The sequence below is a fragment of the Syngnathus floridae genome, chromosome 14 (assembly GCF_059516105.1).
Source record: "Syngnathus floridae isolate MCC-2025c chromosome 14, RoL_Sflo_1.0, whole genome shotgun sequence".
NCBI classification, from domain to species: domain Eukaryota; kingdom Metazoa; phylum Chordata; class Actinopteri; order Syngnathiformes; family Syngnathidae; genus Syngnathus; species Syngnathus floridae.
Window position 1 is genome coordinate 11,455,315 of NC_142426.1, and position 19,150 is coordinate 11,474,464.

Here is a 19,150-nt window from a genome sequence, read left to right on the forward strand (position 1 = left end):
CAAAGTTATCATCAGTTATCATTCAAAGTACTTCAATTTTTACAAGTCTTGTTTCTTTTTTCAGTATGTGTATTTACTTCCATATAAGTCAAATGTAAGACTGTAAGTACTTTGTTACTTTTACTCGGACAGTCATGTCATTTTGTAGCATAATGTACTTTGGTAGTGTGGGATGCGGGGGCCGACATTACGTCACCTCAGTAGCTCGGCGCGCTTGCTTTTTTTTACAACAGTGAGTCAAGAACGTGCGACAAAAAAGGGTCGATTAAGGTATACTGCTTTCTGGTATGCAGGGAAGGACCCCTGGAGCACTCCTACCCTTCAGGAATTCGGAAAGTTTCCTTCCATATATGGACTTTTTTCATATCAATCGGCACCTAACGAATGGAAAAGGGGCGGGGTGTAGGAGGAGTTTGGGATCGATTGTCAAAGACAATGTGATAAGATAAGATAGTTACGTGTACTGCACGTGTATCGGTTTTGAGGTTTAACTGTATTGCGGTTACTAGATTAAATATTGTATCGTGGCGTTTTGCAAAGACCCCAACACACACACACACACGGACGGTTAGCGCAAAGATCGACACTAGCACTTCCAGTAACTTCATTTTACAGTGACAATACCAGTATTTTGCAACTACCGGAGAAGATATAAGGAGCTGGATGGCTCAAATTATATGATGATGATGATGATGATGATAATGATGATGATGATGATAAATTGGCTATATTTCTTGTAAACAAGATGATTAGTTATTTCTTAGTTATTTATTTATTTTTTTAAAAGAAAGTTGGTCCCGAAATTATCCTCCCAAAATACCACAAAGTCTAAGCATAATGGGGAATTCTCTTGTCAGTCCGTCTTACTCTTTGGACGAAACCATGAGCGCTTTCTAATTGGCGGCCGTCAAAAAGAAAGGAAGTATTTAGTCCAACCTCCTGCCACGGCCAAGTTATTTTCCTCACGTTAAAAATCGAGAACGGCTTGTTTTTGACTCGTTTGGACAAATAAACCCTCACAATGAGCTTCAACAAAGGTCCTGCTTACGGCTTAACCGCGGAAGTCAGAAACAAGGTGCGTAGAGTTGTTGCTTTTCATTTTATTTTGCTGTAAGAATGAAACCAGTGTGAGTTGCATGAAAGTTTTTGCGCATCTTCTTTCTTTTTGCGCTTTTCTCGGTACGCACGTCTGCTGAGCCTCCATTTTGATGCGTGTCTTTAGTTGAGGTAGATGAGAAACTAAAGTCTACACGCCATTAAAAAGTATTCCCTTAAAAACGTAACTTACTAGAAATGTGCGATTATGTTGGGAAAATGCATTCAGTTTGATAACGCATCTATTATTAAAATAGTACCCTTAAACTAATAATAATAAAAAAATCAGTTGCGCAGAAGTGTGTTCAAAGCAGCATTTGGGCGTTGTCTCTGGCAAAAGTGTCGCTGTGGCAGATTTAAAGTCACTTTTGAGCATTTTTGATCCCCTGTGCATATTGCACGTCCGCATTGTGACTCCTATCACCGCAATGCGCAATTCAGCCGTTAGACCTGACCAATTTATTTATTCGTTAAATAAATATGGAATAATCATGAACAATTCTACCACATCATATTCAGAGTTCTTGCTCTTTACTTTTCTCGGTGAGCCCCGTCCTTTTCGACTACTTGTTTTTTTCCTTCAGCTCAAGGAAGGCCCGGTGTGGAATGTGTCTCCCAAGTGACCTTCCTTGTTGGAAACTTCTGGAGTGAAATAGTGCGTTTGTGTGGAGAAAGTGTGCTAAAGTTCCCCCCTGACCATCCGGATCCACTTAAAATACCAAAGCTGATGCCGGAGATAATATTTCTTTACCACCATATGTTTTTACTGCATAATACCAATCATATACTGTTGGCATTTTAGATGGCTCTAATTATATAGTTGCTAAGAGATCAATACAGTACCTTGGATAGATTTAGTATACGAGATACAGTTGATGGATCAATACTATAGATGACAAAGATCAATTGACCATTTAGTAGATAAGTTGGATCAATTTACTTGCCACAATCATTAGCAACTAACAAAATATCTCCCCCAAAATTTGGGAGGGTGTGCAATTTTAAATAATTTCAATTATACTCCTTGAAGTTATGATGAAATGCATATAGTTAAATACTTAATTCATCCAAAACGGAAATCCAATTTTACTCCCCATGTGCATCATGCTGAAGAAACTAAATCTTGCGTCCTCACCAAACGTGGACAGACTCAAAGACCTTTAAACGGCATGCAACGTTGAAGGGAGGAGGCCTATAGCCGCCGACTTTGGTATTTCCTGCCATCAATGACGTAGCAGTTACGCTGTAAAGTGTCAGGAATTCACCCCCTCCATACTCCCTTTCTGCTTTTTTTTTTTTTTTTGTCTTAAAGCCACTCCTGACAAGTTTCCAACAGCATCAAAATGCTATTAAGACCCCATGTTGATTGCATTCTTGGCATTCAACATGTCTTTGGAAATCACGTCTATAGGGCTTTTTGAGTGTAATTGAAATAACCAATGTTTGTTTTCTTGTTAGGGGGTTAGTAAATTGTAATTTAGGCAGTAAAATGTGTGCTTGTGTGGTTATTTTCTAGCTCATGCTTTCATTTACTTTGGTTCTCTGAGGGAGATTGACCATTTGTTTTATCCTTCACTATAGCGGTGGGTGTGGAAAGCAGAAAAGCATACCTGTTCTATGTTTATAATGCTTCCCTTGAATTGCTCCCTTATGTATACACAACACGATTCGGTTTTAACTTGCAATAAAAACAAAACCTTGTGTACCATGAAGCCATTCGTACACACCCTCTCTACTTTTACTCTCAGGTGAGTTTAGCAGTTTAGTAAACAGGATATCTTTCTTGTCTTTGTGTGAGTGTGTGTGTGGAAGGGGGTGAGGGGGGTTAACAGTTATTTTATTCTTTAAAAATGTTCAGCTCTTGAAAAAAATGACAAATCTATGTTTAGGCATAGTGTTACGGAGGCTAAGGGGAATAGAGGCGATGACCGTGAAGCACGATATCCAGTCATAATAAACTTTTATTGCATCAAATACGTCTTTATGACCGTCCTGACATAGGGAACCAACTCGGTGACAAGAAACAATTATAAATGAGGGAGAGGGGGGAAAAAATCACTTCCCAAGGAATTCTAATGGCCTCTTGACCCGTCTTCCTGGACAGATTGCACTGAAATACGACCTCCAGAAGGAGGAGGAGCTGAGGATCTGGATCGAGGATCTGACCGGGGCCAAGATTGGCCCTGACTTCCATAATGGCCTCAAAAATGGAGTCATTCTGTGCCAGTAAGCAGAGATAACAAAACCTCCCTTGTTGTCGCCGCCTTTTGAGACGCTTCAACTACTTTTTTATTCTCTCACAGGCTTATTAACAAACTCCGGCCTGGTTCTGTGAAGAATATCAACAACTCGTCGCACAATTGGCACCAGGTGAGTGGGTGGATGATGCATTTTTATATTAATTTAGTGCGGTGATGTCAATTACATAATTGCATCTTGTGACCTGGGACTATGTAGAGCACCATTGTACTTTGTACAAGGTACTCCCGTTTTTTTTAAAGGAGGACAAAAAGATCCCAAGCATATTCATAGTCATAGGACCAACATTTTGGCAGTGACTCAAATTTTGTTACACCAATTTTGCATGAGTATATTTTAATGAATACTTTACTTTTGTACTATGTGGAAATACACTTCTGTAGCTTGTTTTGAAAGGATGTATTATATATTAAAAAATGAACCAAATTTCTTAAATTTTAGGGGGGCTGGGATTCAATTTGGGGTGCTTGAGCACCCCCCAAAAATGGGTTAGAAACGCCCATGGATCTAAAGGGTGCCAAATGGCAGAAACATTTTCCACACTAGACACTAATCTTCATTCTTTGATTTTGGTTTATTTTATTTTTTGTTTAGCTTGAGAACTTGACCAACTTCATCACGGCGATCAAAGCGTACGGCCTTAAGCCGCATGACACCTTTGAGGCCAACGATGTGTTTGAGAACGGCAACAAGACGCAGTTACAGACCACCCTGCTGGCGCTGGCAAGTATGGTAAGTGTTGCCGTTCTGACATTGCAACAACATTCCAGACTGGCAAACAATTCCCAACACAACTGAAGCAATAACCTGCCGAATGATGCACCGTGACCTTGTTTTCTTTGGACAGGCCAAGACCAACGGCGCCCAGTCCCGGGTCGATATTGGCGTGAAATATGCAGCCAAGCAGAAGAGGACATTTGATGAGGAGAAGATGAAGGCTGGACAGTGTGTTATTGGCCTCCAGGTAGAAATCATTTAATAACCTTGTTTTTTTCTTTTTAAAATACTAACAACTGATGTAGTATTCCTTCAACAACAACAACGCTGCGTTAAAGCTACAAAATGTTCCCCGTATGTGTGAAACTGTTGTGAAAGCACAGATCGTCATGATCTCATGTCACTGCATACTTGTCTGTCAGAGCTCCTCATTGTATTGCTTCTTAAGGCTTTCTTTGTTATCATTGCTTTAGGCGCTAAGAAGCATGTAAGAGGGCTCTCCGGACTTGACGTGCTGTGACACCTGACCGACATTTTTACAGAGGAAAACAAAAAAATTTTTTTTTTTAGTTTAGGTGATGTGTATACACTGCGGAAATATGTTCCCAACTTTTTCTGAGCCAAGCCGCATATTGAACTTAACTTTAGAAAACCCTTCATGGTAAACTTATATGTCTATTTTTGTTTGTCCTTTTTAGATGGGGACCAACAAGTGTGCCAGCCAGGCAGGTATGAATGCATATGGCACCAGGAGGCATTTGTATGATCCCAAAAGTCAAATGCTGCCCCCTATGGACAACACTACAATCAGTCTGCAAATGGGAACCAACAAAGGGGCAAGCCAGGTATGCGAAGATGCAGTAGGTGGGGACTTCCCCAAGTTAATCTATCATTAAAGAAACCATCGATGCTTTGCAAAAATACAATATAAACTGTGTCACATCTGTAGCAGAATAAATTTTTAGCTAATAACCTGAGCACAAAAACATGTAAATAAAATACGTCATGATTCTGATTTATTTAATGTAATAATGTTTGTAGATTGCTACGGATGTGTTTTGCTAGTTGAAGATGGATGGAACAAGTTTTGTCCCCCAATGGGCGTCAGTTATACGTGTAATTTTTTTTCTTTTCTATTTACGGGCCAGCCTGGTCCTACCCTGGTCCACGGAATTAGAAGTTAGTTTGTAAATGTAGGTCAGTGCTTCTGTTTGTGACTGACTGGGAAAGAAGACGCAGCATTCACAGCAGGTCATAAAATGAGAATTGTGAGACTGCAATTGGAAAATGCTCTGAGGCGGTCATTCCTCTGCCATGAGCTGCAGATGTCATGTTGGGTCTTGAATAAAGGGATGTGCTTTTTTTGGGGCGGTGGGAGAAGCGCACACTTGTCATCAGTGAACAACACAATCCAGGAAATGGAAAAAATGACGTTGGTGTTCTTGAGAAGCTTACTGATGCGTTTGTTTCTAGGCCGGGATGACCGCGCCGGGAACAAGACGCGCCATTTATGACCACAAAATGGCCACGGATAAGTGCGACAACAGCACCATGTCCCTCCAGATGGGCTACAGCCAGGGAGCCAATCAGAGCGGCCAGAACTTTGGCCTGGGCCGGCAGATTTATGACGCCAAGTACTGTACCAAGGGCGGCGAAGTCACAGATGAAACTAATGGAGCAAGCGGAGCATACATTCCAGATTACCAAGATGAGGGTTACCAGGGTTACCATGAGGAGGAGCAGGTGTACAGGGATGACGGGACGGATTACTAAAAGGGGTTGGGAAAGAAGGAAGTTTGCTAAAAGAGGGGGAGAGAGATGGTGTAAATCGAGGCATGCCCTGCAAAAAAAAAAAGAAAAAAAGGAAAAATACTTAAGGCAGATGTTTTTAGTTTTATATCCCAAGGATGGTGGTCATATCCTTATAGTATTTGAGTTTCTCTTACCCCCTGGTTGTTACTACACATATCAAAAAGAACTGTATTTGTGATTTTAGTTGTATCTGGAAAGTGACTACAAAAGCCAATTTGGCTCTTTGTATTTAGTTTTGTATCCCAGGGAGTTTTTTTTGTGTGCCAAATTTCCTGTTCACCAGTGTTTTACCACATCTTAGTTGTGCGTAGGGACATTTTAAAGGCACCATATTTTTCTTGGATATCTGTACTTTAGATTAAAACACCTGCACATAAAAAAAAAATAATTCTAGGGATGTTACAGGTGTCATGTCAGACAATAATCAGTTCTCCAAGAGAGAAATTGTCTTTTGTTCACACGGTTTTCATTTTCTTATATTACAGTACAGTATACATTTTCATTGGCTGTATAACCAGTTCAACCTGTTTGACAGAAGAAGGGGGTGGTGATTAAATATGAATCAATACATTTTTTGAACATTCCAAGTATGAATACTGGATATTTTGTATAGCAAGTGAAACATTCCTTTTACATTGAAGTGTAAACCAAGTGGTCAGTTCTGCTATTTATACACAATCGTGAATTGAATCTGGCTTGTTTTTCTACAACGTGTACTGAATAACATTTGAAGTATAAAATGGTTGTTTTGTTTTACGAGTTATTGTTACCGGTGGAAAAACTAATTGACCTAAAAACATACCTGCTAATTTATAAAGTACACCTAGAACAAAAAAACCCCTACAAGAACTCTTAATTGGCTTTTAATGCTTTAGTAAATCTGAGAGAATATGCATTGTAATTCCTGTTAATTGAATTACCTGTATTATGATGCTTTTTAGTTTTATCTAAGTGTACAGAATAAATTAGCAAGTGTAGTTGTTTTGTTGATACAATTTAATAAATATGTATTCATTATTCAGTGTGGTTTAGTGTACTATTTATCACTATTGGAATGGTCTTCAGTCATGACTCATGAAACTGGCGGGTTTCCATACTCATCAGAGGTGACTCGCACGTCATTTTTGTTGTCGTTGCATCCTACGTTACAGTTGTACTGGAAAACAGCAAAATGTGTTCTCACTTTGACAAAATTCAAATTAATTTTTTTAGTCATCACCACTTAAGTGATTGAAATGTCCAGCATGTGTCAGATGTCTTCTGTAAGAACTTGAGCTCTTAAACTGCTGTCAATTTTATACTACACGTCTTATTTGATAGATATATAAATTATTCATCTAATGTGGAAATACACTTGTAATCATGCAGAATTGACAAGGTACAAACAAACAGCATCCTTCAGGTACAATTAAAGACGTTAAACAATGGAAAAATCAGATCATGACATGCTTAATGGCTTATGGCAAAATTTTATTCTACTAATGCCACAGCAACATTTTGATAATAAATGCCGAGTTGAAAGTACAATATTATCAACAGTAAAAATAACAACTGCAATACAGTGCAGCCATTAGTGTATGAAACTGTCACTATGTAAAATGTGTATCCATTAAAGTTCTATTGCATCTATTGATAGAGACATATATTCTCGATAAAGAAGGGGAAAAAATAAATAAATTGCACATTCGTTGCCATGCCAACTGTGTTTATAGAGCTTTGCTGCCACCTGCTGGTCTCGCCACCATAAAAAAAAGGGCCGGATGTGACTGACATCGCGCGATATGAGGACGAACGAGATTTCACGCCTCCCTTTCCCCCGGAACTCTTGGCAAGATGGTAGGTGCTAACTCACCGCTAAGTTTCTAAAATCCATCTGAATGCATCTGGCCTCTTCTGACAATGTTGTGGGCAAACGAATGTAGCGTTCGATTGTTTGATACTGTTGACAACCCCCCAGTCCTAAATGTTGATCATTCATATTGGTCAAATGTGTTCACTGGCTCTTTGGTTACGTGACGGGCCGTGCTAGGCTAAATGCTAGCTGCGATCATTTGTAACTGTAATGTATCCGCATTAGGTTTACGTTTCATTTCCGCCTTACTTTAACCTATAAATGAAACGGCTACTTGTATTATTTTCTTGTATGTCTAAATTTTTAATCCATCCGTTTGCCTTTCCAGGCGGATGCAGAGATCAAGAAGAAGCGTACCTTCAGGAAATTCACCTACAGGGGTGTTGATCTGGATCAGCTTCTGGACATGTCCTAGTAAGTTGGACACTGCAAAGACTTTTTTCTTTATTTATTTTGCACTTGTTTTGATTTGTGTCACGGCTGCCACTTTGGCCTTTGCACCAACTGTCCGCATAATTTCCTCCTTGGAAAGAAAAAAGAGATAAACTTCCATGAAATGTGAGGCTTCCCTCGCTGGATTTTAATTGCATTGAGATTTGGAAAAAACAAATAGCACTAGACAATGTCAGCAAGTTGCTTACGTCATGACAAGGAACAATTTGACAGATCAACAAAAGAGGCTAATTTCTTGCAGCAAGCTGTTTTTTAAGGCTATTCTCAGTTGAAGTTTTGTAACTAACGAAGTACACAAGTCTAGTGGCCTCATGCAGTGTAAACAACACAGTGTAAATCATAGCATTGGTTTTGCATTATGGTTGTCAATACTAGGGCCTGGTCGGTAGTAGCTGTTTAAAATTCGACCTTGTTTTTTGCTAACATGCCAAAAAACAAAGATAATGACTGCTGATTTTTGTCGCTTTTTCTCTTCTGTTGACATTTGACAACATAAACACTACAGGACATAGTCTTGACAAGTAGTACAATGTTTTGCCAGTGACTTGTAGCACAAATGGTAAAAGTCACAATTTCTTTGCCTGTGTAGTGAGCAGCTGATGCAGCTGTACTGCGCCCGCCAGCGGAGGAGGCTGAACCGCGGCTTGCGCCGTAAGCAGCAGTCCCTCCTGAAGCGTCTGCGCAAGGCCAAGAAGGAAGCTCCACCCATGGAGAAGCCAGAGGTGGTGAAGACCCACCTGAGAGACATGGTCATCCTGCCCGAGATGGTCGGCTCCATGGTTGGTGTCTACAACGGAAAGACCTTCAACCAGGTTGAAATCAAGGTGAGTTTTTGGCAACCAGCAGTGGGCAAATGCGTGGAACTGGTTGCGTGGTCTTTGTTTAGTTTTATGACATTGTATTGTGCAAACATTCATTCATATGACATTTGCCACATTACTAAATAAAGCTTTCTGTGCCCATAGCCTGAGATGTGTGGCCACTACTTGGGTGAGTTCTCCATCACCTACAAACCAGTCAAGCACGGTCGTCCCGGTATTGGAGCCACACACTCTTCCCGTTTTATCCCTCTGAAGTAAAATGGCTATACACTTTGTATAAATAAAAACAAAAATGGGTGCTCCATAAAAGTTGTCTGCTTGACTTTTTAATCCATGTTTGACACCTTCATTGATTTCCTCTCTTTTTGATGAGAATTCTTCCTAAATCTGTCTTGAGAAATATCCTTAAAAAGATGCTTGGGAACAAACAAGATGTTTTGCTTACTGTCTGACGTGCACAAATTGAAGCACTTTTTTTCTATGGTGTCATTCAGCTGCATACTATGTCACATTTTGAATATTCAATTGATCGGACTGAGTGGGAAGCTGCTCCAACTAACGACACATTTTGCTGTTACACCCAACGCCTTTTTTAAATGCCGCTGAACATTTATTCAACTGACGTCCTAAACGGTGTTGCGCCACGGCGAAGCTACAGAATGAAGAGTCACGAGTGGGATTAGTAACGCCGACAATGATGACCCATCGGGAGTGGCGAAGTGCCTTCCTGAAAACGTCCCGGGTGTGTACAGTGCCATTCCCACCCATGGTTCCGCCCCATTTCCACTCTGAAAGCAAGCTACAATTTTGTGTGGCCACTTTGGGCAATGGCCACAACCTTTAGCTGGTTTAAAATATTGACAACAAGCTAGTAAAGCCTCCTACTCGGCATAACAAACAGTAGGTGGTTTGGTAAGTAATTTCATTTTATGGTTTGTTTCATAACAGACGGTGTACGTTTTTTTTAAATGCAAACCCGAACCCGCTAGCATTAGCAATCGGCCATCTAGCTTGGGGCTAAAGCAATCGTTAGCAAGATAGCTTCGTAGCCTAAATAACAGAAGAGAACGGTGCTGTCAAATGAAAAGAAACAGAGATTCACTCTCTACTCCGTTTTGAAACCAAGTTGCGGTTTTACCACCCGCTGCCAGATTAAATCTGATTGTTTCCAGTGCCCAATGTTCAACACCGGGATCTGAATTGACCGGTGTTCTCCCGATGTGTCAGTAAATAAAACCAGAGAACAAAGATCTTTGCTCGACAGCCTCTTCAAATTAGCAATATTGCTGCAATTTAGTGCCGCCAGTAGTGGTTTGACACTTTGACCACAAATATTTCGTTCTATGTAAAGAAAAGAAAATCGGACGTTTATAATCATGATGATTGCCGTTTCTTGTTCACGTTTATTTTCATTCATATTAACCATAATATTCTCTGTCACATCGTAAGAAAGTGATTCGATCAGAAGTTGTGAAGTAATAGTGCAGGTGTACATTGTACAAAGGCGAAGGTTGTACATTCATTCGTTTGGTCCTTTTTATAGACATCGGGTGACAGCGCAAACTCAGTCAACATTCACCGGTTTTATTAAAGAATTTGAGTAATTTGATGTTGGGTATAGCACATATTGAAATTACCCCATCACAATTGAACGGACTGTCATATCCCAGCACAGTGATTTTTAACATTCTTCATAATATCCAATAGGTAAACAACGATCTCGACTGTTGTAACCCTGTGACCTTTATTTTCCCACCCACCTTTAAAGACGTTGAGAACAATTTTGTTATGAAACAGCCCCTGAATGTGAAATTAGTTTGACATAGCCCCAAAAGCATATTCTCAGCCATGATTTTTGTTAGACAGAGGCTGAGCTGCACTGTTTTGGTTTACAGCATTAACTAGTGGCTACAGGACACCGCAATTGCACTTTCTGTCACATATTTCGTCCTGGGTTAAACAATTATGTAATTATTTTTTATTTTATTATGTACAGTTTGCACATTTCGTCGAGTAATTCTTTTGTGTATCACACTTTGAGAACCACCTTGCTAGCACTTGCTAATGCACTTCTCCTCCCGAGTATTCAGTACATGTTTTCTTCAGTTTTTCTCTCACTAATTCCTTTGCCAACTCAGATTATGAAGAAAGGAATGCAGAGAATTGCCTGGACAGTGTACTTTGCTTCTAGCAGAGTTGAAGACAAATATTGTAGCCTCACCCAAAGATAACCATATTTGAAAATGACTTTTAGTCACAATATTTACTGCTTCCGATCCACTGTGATGCAGAACATCTTGGTGAAGGCTTTACTTTGTGCTTTTCATTTTTGTTCGGGGCATGTTCTTTGAATTGATGCAGCAGAAAGAAACAGGGGGAAAAACACGCTATTTTTAAAAGCTTGACTTATCTGCTTGAAGAAAAAAAAAAAGCAGACAATTGTGTGATTGTGAATACTATTTGAGGAATTTCACAGCTGTACCTGCTGCTCACATTTTGTAGGCTTCGGGAGGCGCGTTGACCGGTGAATGCATAGAGTCAAGAAGGTCAAGATTTGCGAGACTAAAGAGGGTATCTGGAAAAGGTATAGTTTCTCATTTTTACTCATGCTATTTAACATAGTTGGTCTAATCGATGTAGTTACAGTGGCACCTCCAAAGACAAGCACTCCAATGTTTTGGTGTTTAACAATGTAGATCATTTAGAAAAGCACTTTGTTATCCATGTATGACATTTACTTTTGAATAGTAGTAAAGCCGCAAGGGTGCGCCAGTGACTAGCATTAGTGACTGCTATCGGCTGCTTTTGCGAGTACTCAATACCTTGAAATCAGGCCGCTGTTGGCCTGATACTAACACTTGTTATCTGTACTCGTCCATCTCTAGTGAATATTTCTCAGGAGTCAAATGTAAATTGTAAACAATAAATAGATTTTATTATGTATGAAAAGGGTCTGGCTGCTCAATATGCAAGTAATTAAATATCTATTGCATAGACTACTCAATATGCTAAGAATAATGACGAGAGATTTCACGGTGGTGATAGTTTCACCCTGGACCAAACTATGGAGGAGATAGATTACAAAGAGCAAGTGAGTTCAAATTAGTTTGGGCCTCACTAATCCTGAATGCGTCATTTTGAACGTTCAGCTGTGTTACAGTTAAGATGACGGCTGTGGACGACCTATCGGACAGCACAGAGGTGGTGGAGATGGAGGACGTGCCCTCTCAGTTCTTTGTGGAGAAACACTCGTGGGAAGGACTCCGTGACATCATCCATTGTAGCAGGAAGTACTCGGGCATGATCGCCAACAAGGCTCCACATGACTTCCAGTTCGTGCAGAAGAAGGATGACAACGCTCCCCATTCCCACCGGTTATATTACCTCGGTTGGTTTCATGACGTTTTTAAGTTGTGCTTTCCTTCAATTGCTCCCTTATGCTGTTTTTCTTTTTAACGTATTGACCCCAAGTCATGTTCTCTCTCCCGGTGCAGCACAAATATAAACTCATGACATGAAAACAATCGCATCATTAAAATTCCCCTCGTCCCTGTTTGGAGTTGAAAGGGCCTTAGTGTCTTTTTCTGTGTATTTTGTCAGGAATGCCTTACGGAAGCAGAGAGAACTCTTTGCTCTACTCAGAAATCCCAAAGAAGATCCGCAAAGAGGCGCTCTTAGTTTTGTCATGGAAGCAAATGCTTGATCATTTCCAGGTGAATTTCTACTAAACTTGGTTTGTGTAGCATTGGTAGCAATTCTGATATGATAATTATGAGTATAATTCGTTCTATGGCCACTCACAGACTCTTAAGTCGGCTCACTTGTATCTCAAGGCACCACTATAACCTGCATAATGTTTGTATCTACTTGCGTGTCAGTGTTGAAATGTAAATGTATGTTTATAAGTTTACGACAGTCCCTGAATGCTTTTGTGCTACAGTTGAATGAAACATTTTATCCACTTAATCGATTCTATCGATTAATCGATAGAATACTGTAATCGATTGTGAAAAAAAAATCCAATGGTGGCAACCCCAGTCGTCTCAATTATATTAATCACAAAAAAAAAAACTGGCATTTGAACATGAGCATTTTATATCAACTTGGAATCTGTCTTTGTGTTGATACTAATTGAGCATATGCTGTTGCTTGAAGGCGACGCCACACCAAGGAGCCTACTCACGAGAGGAAGAACTGCTGAGGGAGCGTAAACGCCTCGGCGCATTTGGAATCACCTCGTATGACTACCACACACAGACGGGCCTGTTCCTCTTCCAGGCTAGCAATAGTCTGTTTTACTGTCGCGACGGAGGCAACAATGGCCTCATTGTGAGTAGATGTTATTCTGTTTGACATCTTCCTTAATTCATTTATCCTGTAAGATATTCAGAAATGGTGTTCCGATCAGGCTCAACTCATTTTTGTCTTTCCTTTATCTCCACATTCAAATATCCCACTTCTTTTCCTGTCTTCTGGTTTTAGCAGTCCGCACCTGTAAAGCCTGTTGAGATCAAGACCCAGTGCTCAGGCACCCGGATGGATCCAAAGATCTGCCCGGGAAACCCCGACTTCATAGCGTTCATTAACAATAATGACCTGTGGATAGCTAACATTAAGACTGGAGAGGAAAAGAGACTCACCTACTGTCACAAAGGTGGACAATTACATTTATTTTTGTTCACAGCATGACTCTATTTGCGAGCGCACGGGTTTTGACACTTCAGCATTTTCGGCATGGTTACCGGAACACATTTTCACACGCGTTTGAGAGAATTTCTTATGATCCGGTGAAACCAAGGTCTTGGGTGTTTACTTTTATTTCCACTCTTGATTCAAATTTAACTCACTTAAATCTAGTCTTAAATCTTAGTTTGGACACGCAAGTCTTGGTCAGTTCTCTTCTGATCAGCTTGTGTTTATGTTTAGGTGTCAATCATCCTAATCTTAATTTCCCCTTTTCCTAACTCCAGGTGTGGATAACGTCAAAGAAGACCCCAAGTCAGCAGGTGTAGCAACATTTGTCATCCAAGAAGAGTTTGATCGTTTTACTGGCTACTGGTGGAATCCCTCAGCAGAGGAAGGTCAGCACATTCAAGTTCAGACAGCAACATTTGTCCTTTGTTGCTAATCTTTTGTATTTTTTGTGTTATCTTTAAAAGTTGCACATGTCCAACGTGTTGTTTTTTTTCCTGCTAGATTCGAGTGGAGTGAAAACAGTGTATCTACTTTATGAGGAGGTAGATGAGACGGAGGTAGAAATTATTCATGTGCCATCTCCAGCACTGGAAGAGCGCAAAGCAGATGCATACAGATACCCCCGCACAGGTTCTTGCAGTCATATACACAACTTTGGAGTCCACCACCAAACTGTATATAGTGCTCCTTAATTGAACTTTTTACTTTGGGATTTTTAGGTAGCAAAAATCCCCAGGCCACACTCAAACTTGCAGAGATCAAGACAGACCGTCAAGGCAGAGTGAGTCAGTTGTTCTCTTCTCTTCAATGTCATCATCACCACACACTTCTAATAATGTGTATCTGTTTGTATCTGCAGATTGTGAGCATGCAAGATAAAGAGCTGGTCGTCCCCTTCACCTCCTTATTTCCAGGGACAGAATACATCGCCAGGGTAGGATGGACAAGTGACGGCAAATAGTAGGTGTTGATTTTGTTCTATCAAGAGATTCAGTGTGGTACGCTGGCTTCCTCTAGTGGTATGTGAAAGAATCACTACCTAAGTACAGCTCAGTTGTTTTAACTTTTAAATGAAATACATTCAAGCTTCGGAACTGTAAATTGCAAAAAATGATTTACGAAAGTACTAACGGTATATCCTCCTTCATCCTAGTGGCTGGGCAGTTTTGCTGGACCGCAGTCAGAGAAAACTGCAGCTCGTTCTGCTCCCTCCATCTCTCTTCATCCCGGTTTCAGATGATCCTGCTCAGAGGCAGGCCAGTCTGGAAGGAGTCCCTGCTAACGCACAACCATATATAGTCTATGAAGAGACCACCGACATCTGGATTAATGTACGTCCTTTATGTATTTATATTTACCTTCTGTGCGTGAAGGTTTTTTTTTTTTTTTTAGACACAGAACAAAAGTAGCACAAGTAAAGAGATGAATATTTTTAGAATCAATTATCTATCAGTTATCCCACCAATTAGTCAAGTAATTGGCATTGAATTTTTACCATGTCTGTAAATGAACCATTTGTGTATCTTTTTTTCAGGTCCATGATACATTTTATTCATTTATTCAAACGTCAGATGAAGAGTTTAGTTTCATTTGGATTAATGAGACTAAAACGGGTTACAGTCATCTGTATAAAATCACATCCCTGTTACAACCTAGTTGCTCCAAATGGACAGAGGATTACCAGCACATAGAAGGTGAGGATGAGTGATAACATGCTTCTGTGTTTGCTCATTGTTTAGCCGGGAACTTTTATTGAATTTTTTTTTTTTTCCTAATGAATAGGACAATTTAAATGTACGATCAAGGAGGAAGTTGCGTTGACCAGCGGAGAATGGGAAGTGCTTGCCAGGCATGGGTCAAAGGTAAGATCATCTACATACATCTTGGTTTGATAGATACAAATTCAATTTCACATGTTTGATTGACTGAACCCAGACAACGTTCTCTTAAAAAGAATCCACTATGGCTGCAATTTTTGTTCCATTTTAATTTGGAGTCTGATTCGAGTTTACCACGTTTTCCCTCTTTATTAGATCTGGGTAAATGAGATTACAAAGTTGGTGTATTTCCAAGGCACCAGAGACACTCCACTGGAGCATCACCTGTATGTGGTCAGCTATGACTCACCAGGGGATGTGGTCAGACTAACCAAGCCTGGTTTTTCTCATAGCTGCTCCGTTAGTCAAGTGAGATATTATAGTTATTATTAACCGAGTTCTTTGTTGCTACCTAACTGACTTCCTCCGCTGTATCTCCTCTCTCGCTTGGCAGAACTTTGACTTTTTTGTCAGCCACTACAGTAATGTGAGTACGCCTCCTTGTGTTCACGTCTACAAATTGACCAGCTCAGAAGGTGACTCCTTTCACACCGCACCCGAAGTCTGGGCCAGCATGATGGAGTCGCCAGGTAAATAGCTTCTATCAACTTAGTCACCCTGTTTCAGAAACTTGAACTTCTCCACTTATTTTATGATTTAATATCAAATAGATGTGTAAATATTTCATGCTTGCAGTTTGTTGGTGTGCTCAGTAGGCAGACTTATATATTCACACATGTTCTTCAGTAGCTGTCTGGTTAAGTGTGAAGGTCGCCTACTCGTTCGTCACTTACATTTCAAAGCAACTGGGGCAAAGTGTAGTTGATTATATCAAGGACTATGAAAAGCTATTTTTAGTCTGATAAGGGCCCACCAAACTATTTTGACATGATTGAGTGCTTTGCGTCAAAGTTGATGTTTGTGTAATTCAGTGGCGCAAAAACAGACGTTTGACGGTGCATTTGTGTGTCTGTCAGGTTGCCCAGGAGATTACAACCCGCCTGAGATTTTTGACTTTCCCAGCAAGTCTGGCTTCCGGCTTTACGGCATGGTTTACAAGCCTCACAACCTGCAGCCCGGCAGGAAGCATCCGACTGTGCTCTTTGTGTATGGAGGCCCGCAGGTTTGTGTCTCGAAGCATTCTTTGTTGGGCCATGCCGTCACGCACTCACTTGTGTCCTTACTGTAAATCTGCTGTCTTGTCTTTGTTTTCTCAGATGCAGTTGGTCAACAACTCCTTCAAGGGGATGAAGTACCTCCGCCTGAACACGCTGGCCTCATTGGGCTATGCTGTAGTTGTCATTGATGGGAGGGGGTCTTGTCAGAGGGGCCTTGAATTTGAAGGCGCTCTTAAAAACAAAATGGTAACCTGAATTTAAAGTTTTTAATAACTTTTTAGCACTGTCAATGTAAGCTTAGTGGCCATTAATGCCAATTTAATGGATTGTTTTCCTCAGGGACAAGTGGAAATCGAAGACCAGGTGGAGGGCCTGCAGTATGTGGCCGAGAAGTTTAACTTTGTAGACCTCAGCCGTGTAGCGATCCACGGTTGGTCTTACGGCGGCTTCCTGTCTCTCATGGGCCTCATCCAGCGACCGAACGTATTCAAGGTTAGAAGGCCTAAATATTTTGTGCTGATGCTGTTTTGTCTAGACAAAACAAAACATCAACAAAGCAAAAAACGTAATACAGACCACAGCTTGTCTGCATGTTGGGTGTCAAGTAGAGTAGTATGAGAGTTACACAAAAACAAGATTAAAGTTGTGACTTTGACGAGAAGGATACCTCTAAAAGGTCTCTTTTCGAGAGATTTTTCAAAAAGTCATATACTTTTAAAAGTCACATAGATGTGGATGTCCAAACCCCTGTTATCAATTTTGCCATTCAGCTTTTAATAGTGAAGTTGTGCAAAACATTCTGAAACATTGAACAGTTGAAGATGTGCTTTCAAAAGTTTGAAACAGGTCAAATTAACTCTAAAGATTATCGTAAATATTAGGTGCATTCTGAACTTTCACCCAATCTATCCTGTTTTTTGATGAGTGAATGTTAGAATAGGTGTAGTTTCCATTTCTGTCCACATGGTGTCAGTGTTTGACAAGGCATCGAAACAGGAGTTTGTGAAGCTGAGCACCAGCATGAGTACAATCATGCTGTCCCATACCATTATGCCATATAAGAAAGTCATTTTGCTTTATTTTAAGTACTTCATTATCGTATCAATTTGATTGTATTTATTGTACCTCTGTCAGTTGGCCATTGCAGGTGCCCCAGTGACCGTATGGATGGCGTATGACACGGGCTACACGGAACGCTACATGGACGTGCCTGAAAACAACCAGCAGGGCTACGAGGAAGGCTCTGTGGCTCTGCACGTGGACAAGCTGCCCAGCGAGTCCGTTTAATTGTTTCTGTAGCGCTTCATGTCTGTCCTTTTTCAAATCAGCATGTCAAAGATTGACGTGACTGTAAATCTTACGGACAAATTGAGCATTATTGATTGTTACTGTCATTCCAGGCCCAACCGTTTGCTGATTCTACACGGATTTCTAGATGAAAATGTGCACTTTTTCCACACCAATTTCTTGGTGTCACAGATAATTCGTGCTGGGAAGCCCTATCAACTTCAGGTGACTATTCTACACACAGAGACATTGACAATAGAACAATCGTGAATGATATAATATTTGTAACTGTCTGCATTGCAGGTCTACCCAAATGAGCGACACAGTATCCGCTGCCCAGAGTCTGGAGAACACTATGAGATAATGCTGTTGCACTTTCTACAACAATACCTCTGAAATGATACAAAATGTCCTCCTCTCTCCAGCTCAGTGCCCGACTGGACACTTGCTGTCCGCCTTCTCCGATCACAAACTTAAATCCCGTGACCCCTCATTTGTCTGTTGCTGTTTCACCATTTTTCTCTCTTTCGTGTGCAGTGTGTGCTGTCGTTCACCAACGCAGCGATTTGGTGGTGCAGACTGTCACACAGAGTGATCATATTCACTCTCTTCTCCTTCTTCCTCCTCATCCTCGCCACCCTGCCCGCTTTAAAATGGTGTCTTTTACCCACTTGTGTCAGTAGTAGGAAAGAGCAGTTCACGGATATTAAAATGGAAATCTACATACATAATTGCACACATTATACAGTACATAATATATGTGTTAAATACAGTTTATTGCAGACGAGCAGAAATCTCCACACCTAATGTGAGTCGGTGTATGTAACATGAATTGGAAGAAAGTCTCTTCCCATGTCCACTTGTTTTAAGCGCTTTTAAAATGAAATATTTTTATGAATTTTTATTATTATTTTAAATGAAATCTGACAGAGGCCAAGTCATTGCTGTTTTCTGTCCCCTTACATTACATCGTTCAAGATATCTGCTTGCCTTCTCAACACATAATTTATATTGGCCAAAGTTCCTCTTGACTTTGATCATCCGGTATTTGCATTTTTTTTTTCCATTTTTTTGTTTTGTTTGTTTTTTACTGCAATACAGCCGGCAGAAGGTTGAGCACTGGAGGCTTACAAACAGCTTTGTACCACCAGAATACAATTTGTACATGACAATAAATAAATGGATGAATCAGTCACAAGCTTCAATCACAATCTGTTGTGTCTA

The 19,150-nt window shown here is 40.4% G+C and overlaps 3 protein-coding genes across 5 annotated transcripts; all 3 read left to right on the plus strand.

Annotated features, from left to right (window-relative positions):
* The first annotated feature begins 907 nt into the window (after positions 1-907).
* On the plus strand, positions 908-6,900 carry cnn2 (calponin 2). The gene is made up of 7 exons (XM_088396233.1): positions 908-1,075; positions 3,200-3,321; positions 3,399-3,465; positions 3,949-4,086; positions 4,202-4,318; positions 4,770-4,916; positions 5,545-6,900. Exons 1-7 carry the CDS (start codon positions 1,022-1,024, stop codon positions 5,842-5,844), a joined length of 945 nt encoding a protein of 314 aa, XP_088252359.1. The 5' UTR covers positions 908-1,021; the 3' UTR covers positions 5,845-6,900.
* A 747-nt stretch (positions 6,901-7,647) lies between these two features.
* Positions 7,648-9,318, plus strand: rps15 (ribosomal protein S15). Its single transcript, XM_088396234.1, has 4 exons — positions 7,648-7,719; positions 8,064-8,149; positions 8,778-9,012; positions 9,154-9,318. Exons 1-4 carry the CDS (start codon positions 7,717-7,719, stop codon positions 9,265-9,267), a joined length of 438 nt encoding a protein of 145 aa, XP_088252360.1. The 5' UTR covers positions 7,648-7,716; the 3' UTR covers positions 9,268-9,318.
* A 354-nt stretch (positions 9,319-9,672) lies between these two features.
* On the plus strand, positions 9,673-19,117 carry LOC148387765 (dipeptidyl peptidase 9-like). 3 transcript variants are annotated; one of them, XM_088396231.1, is made up of 21 exons: positions 9,673-9,921; positions 11,512-11,593; positions 12,159-12,397; positions 12,610-12,722; positions 13,165-13,338; positions 13,495-13,663; positions 13,980-14,090; positions 14,206-14,334; positions 14,424-14,485; positions 14,564-14,664; positions 14,858-15,035; positions 15,239-15,398; positions 15,487-15,566; positions 15,738-15,890; positions 15,976-16,111; positions 16,499-16,644; positions 16,739-16,885; positions 16,979-17,131; positions 17,774-17,916; positions 18,040-18,151; positions 18,230-19,117. In XM_088396231.1, the coding sequence occupies exons 2-21, from the start codon at positions 11,538-11,540 to the stop codon at positions 18,320-18,322; spliced, it is 2,655 nt and encodes an 884-aa protein (XP_088252357.1). In that variant the 5' UTR covers positions 9,673-9,921; positions 11,512-11,537; the 3' UTR covers positions 18,323-19,117. The 3 variants fall into 3 exon arrangements, with proteins under 3 accessions (XP_088252357.1, XP_088252358.1, XP_088252356.1); XM_088396232.1 differs by having other exon boundaries at positions 9,701-9,921; positions 12,170-12,397; positions 13,492-13,663; XM_088396230.1 differs by having other exon boundaries at positions 9,706-9,921; positions 13,492-13,663.
* The last annotated feature ends 33 nt before the right edge of the window (positions 19,118-19,150 follow it).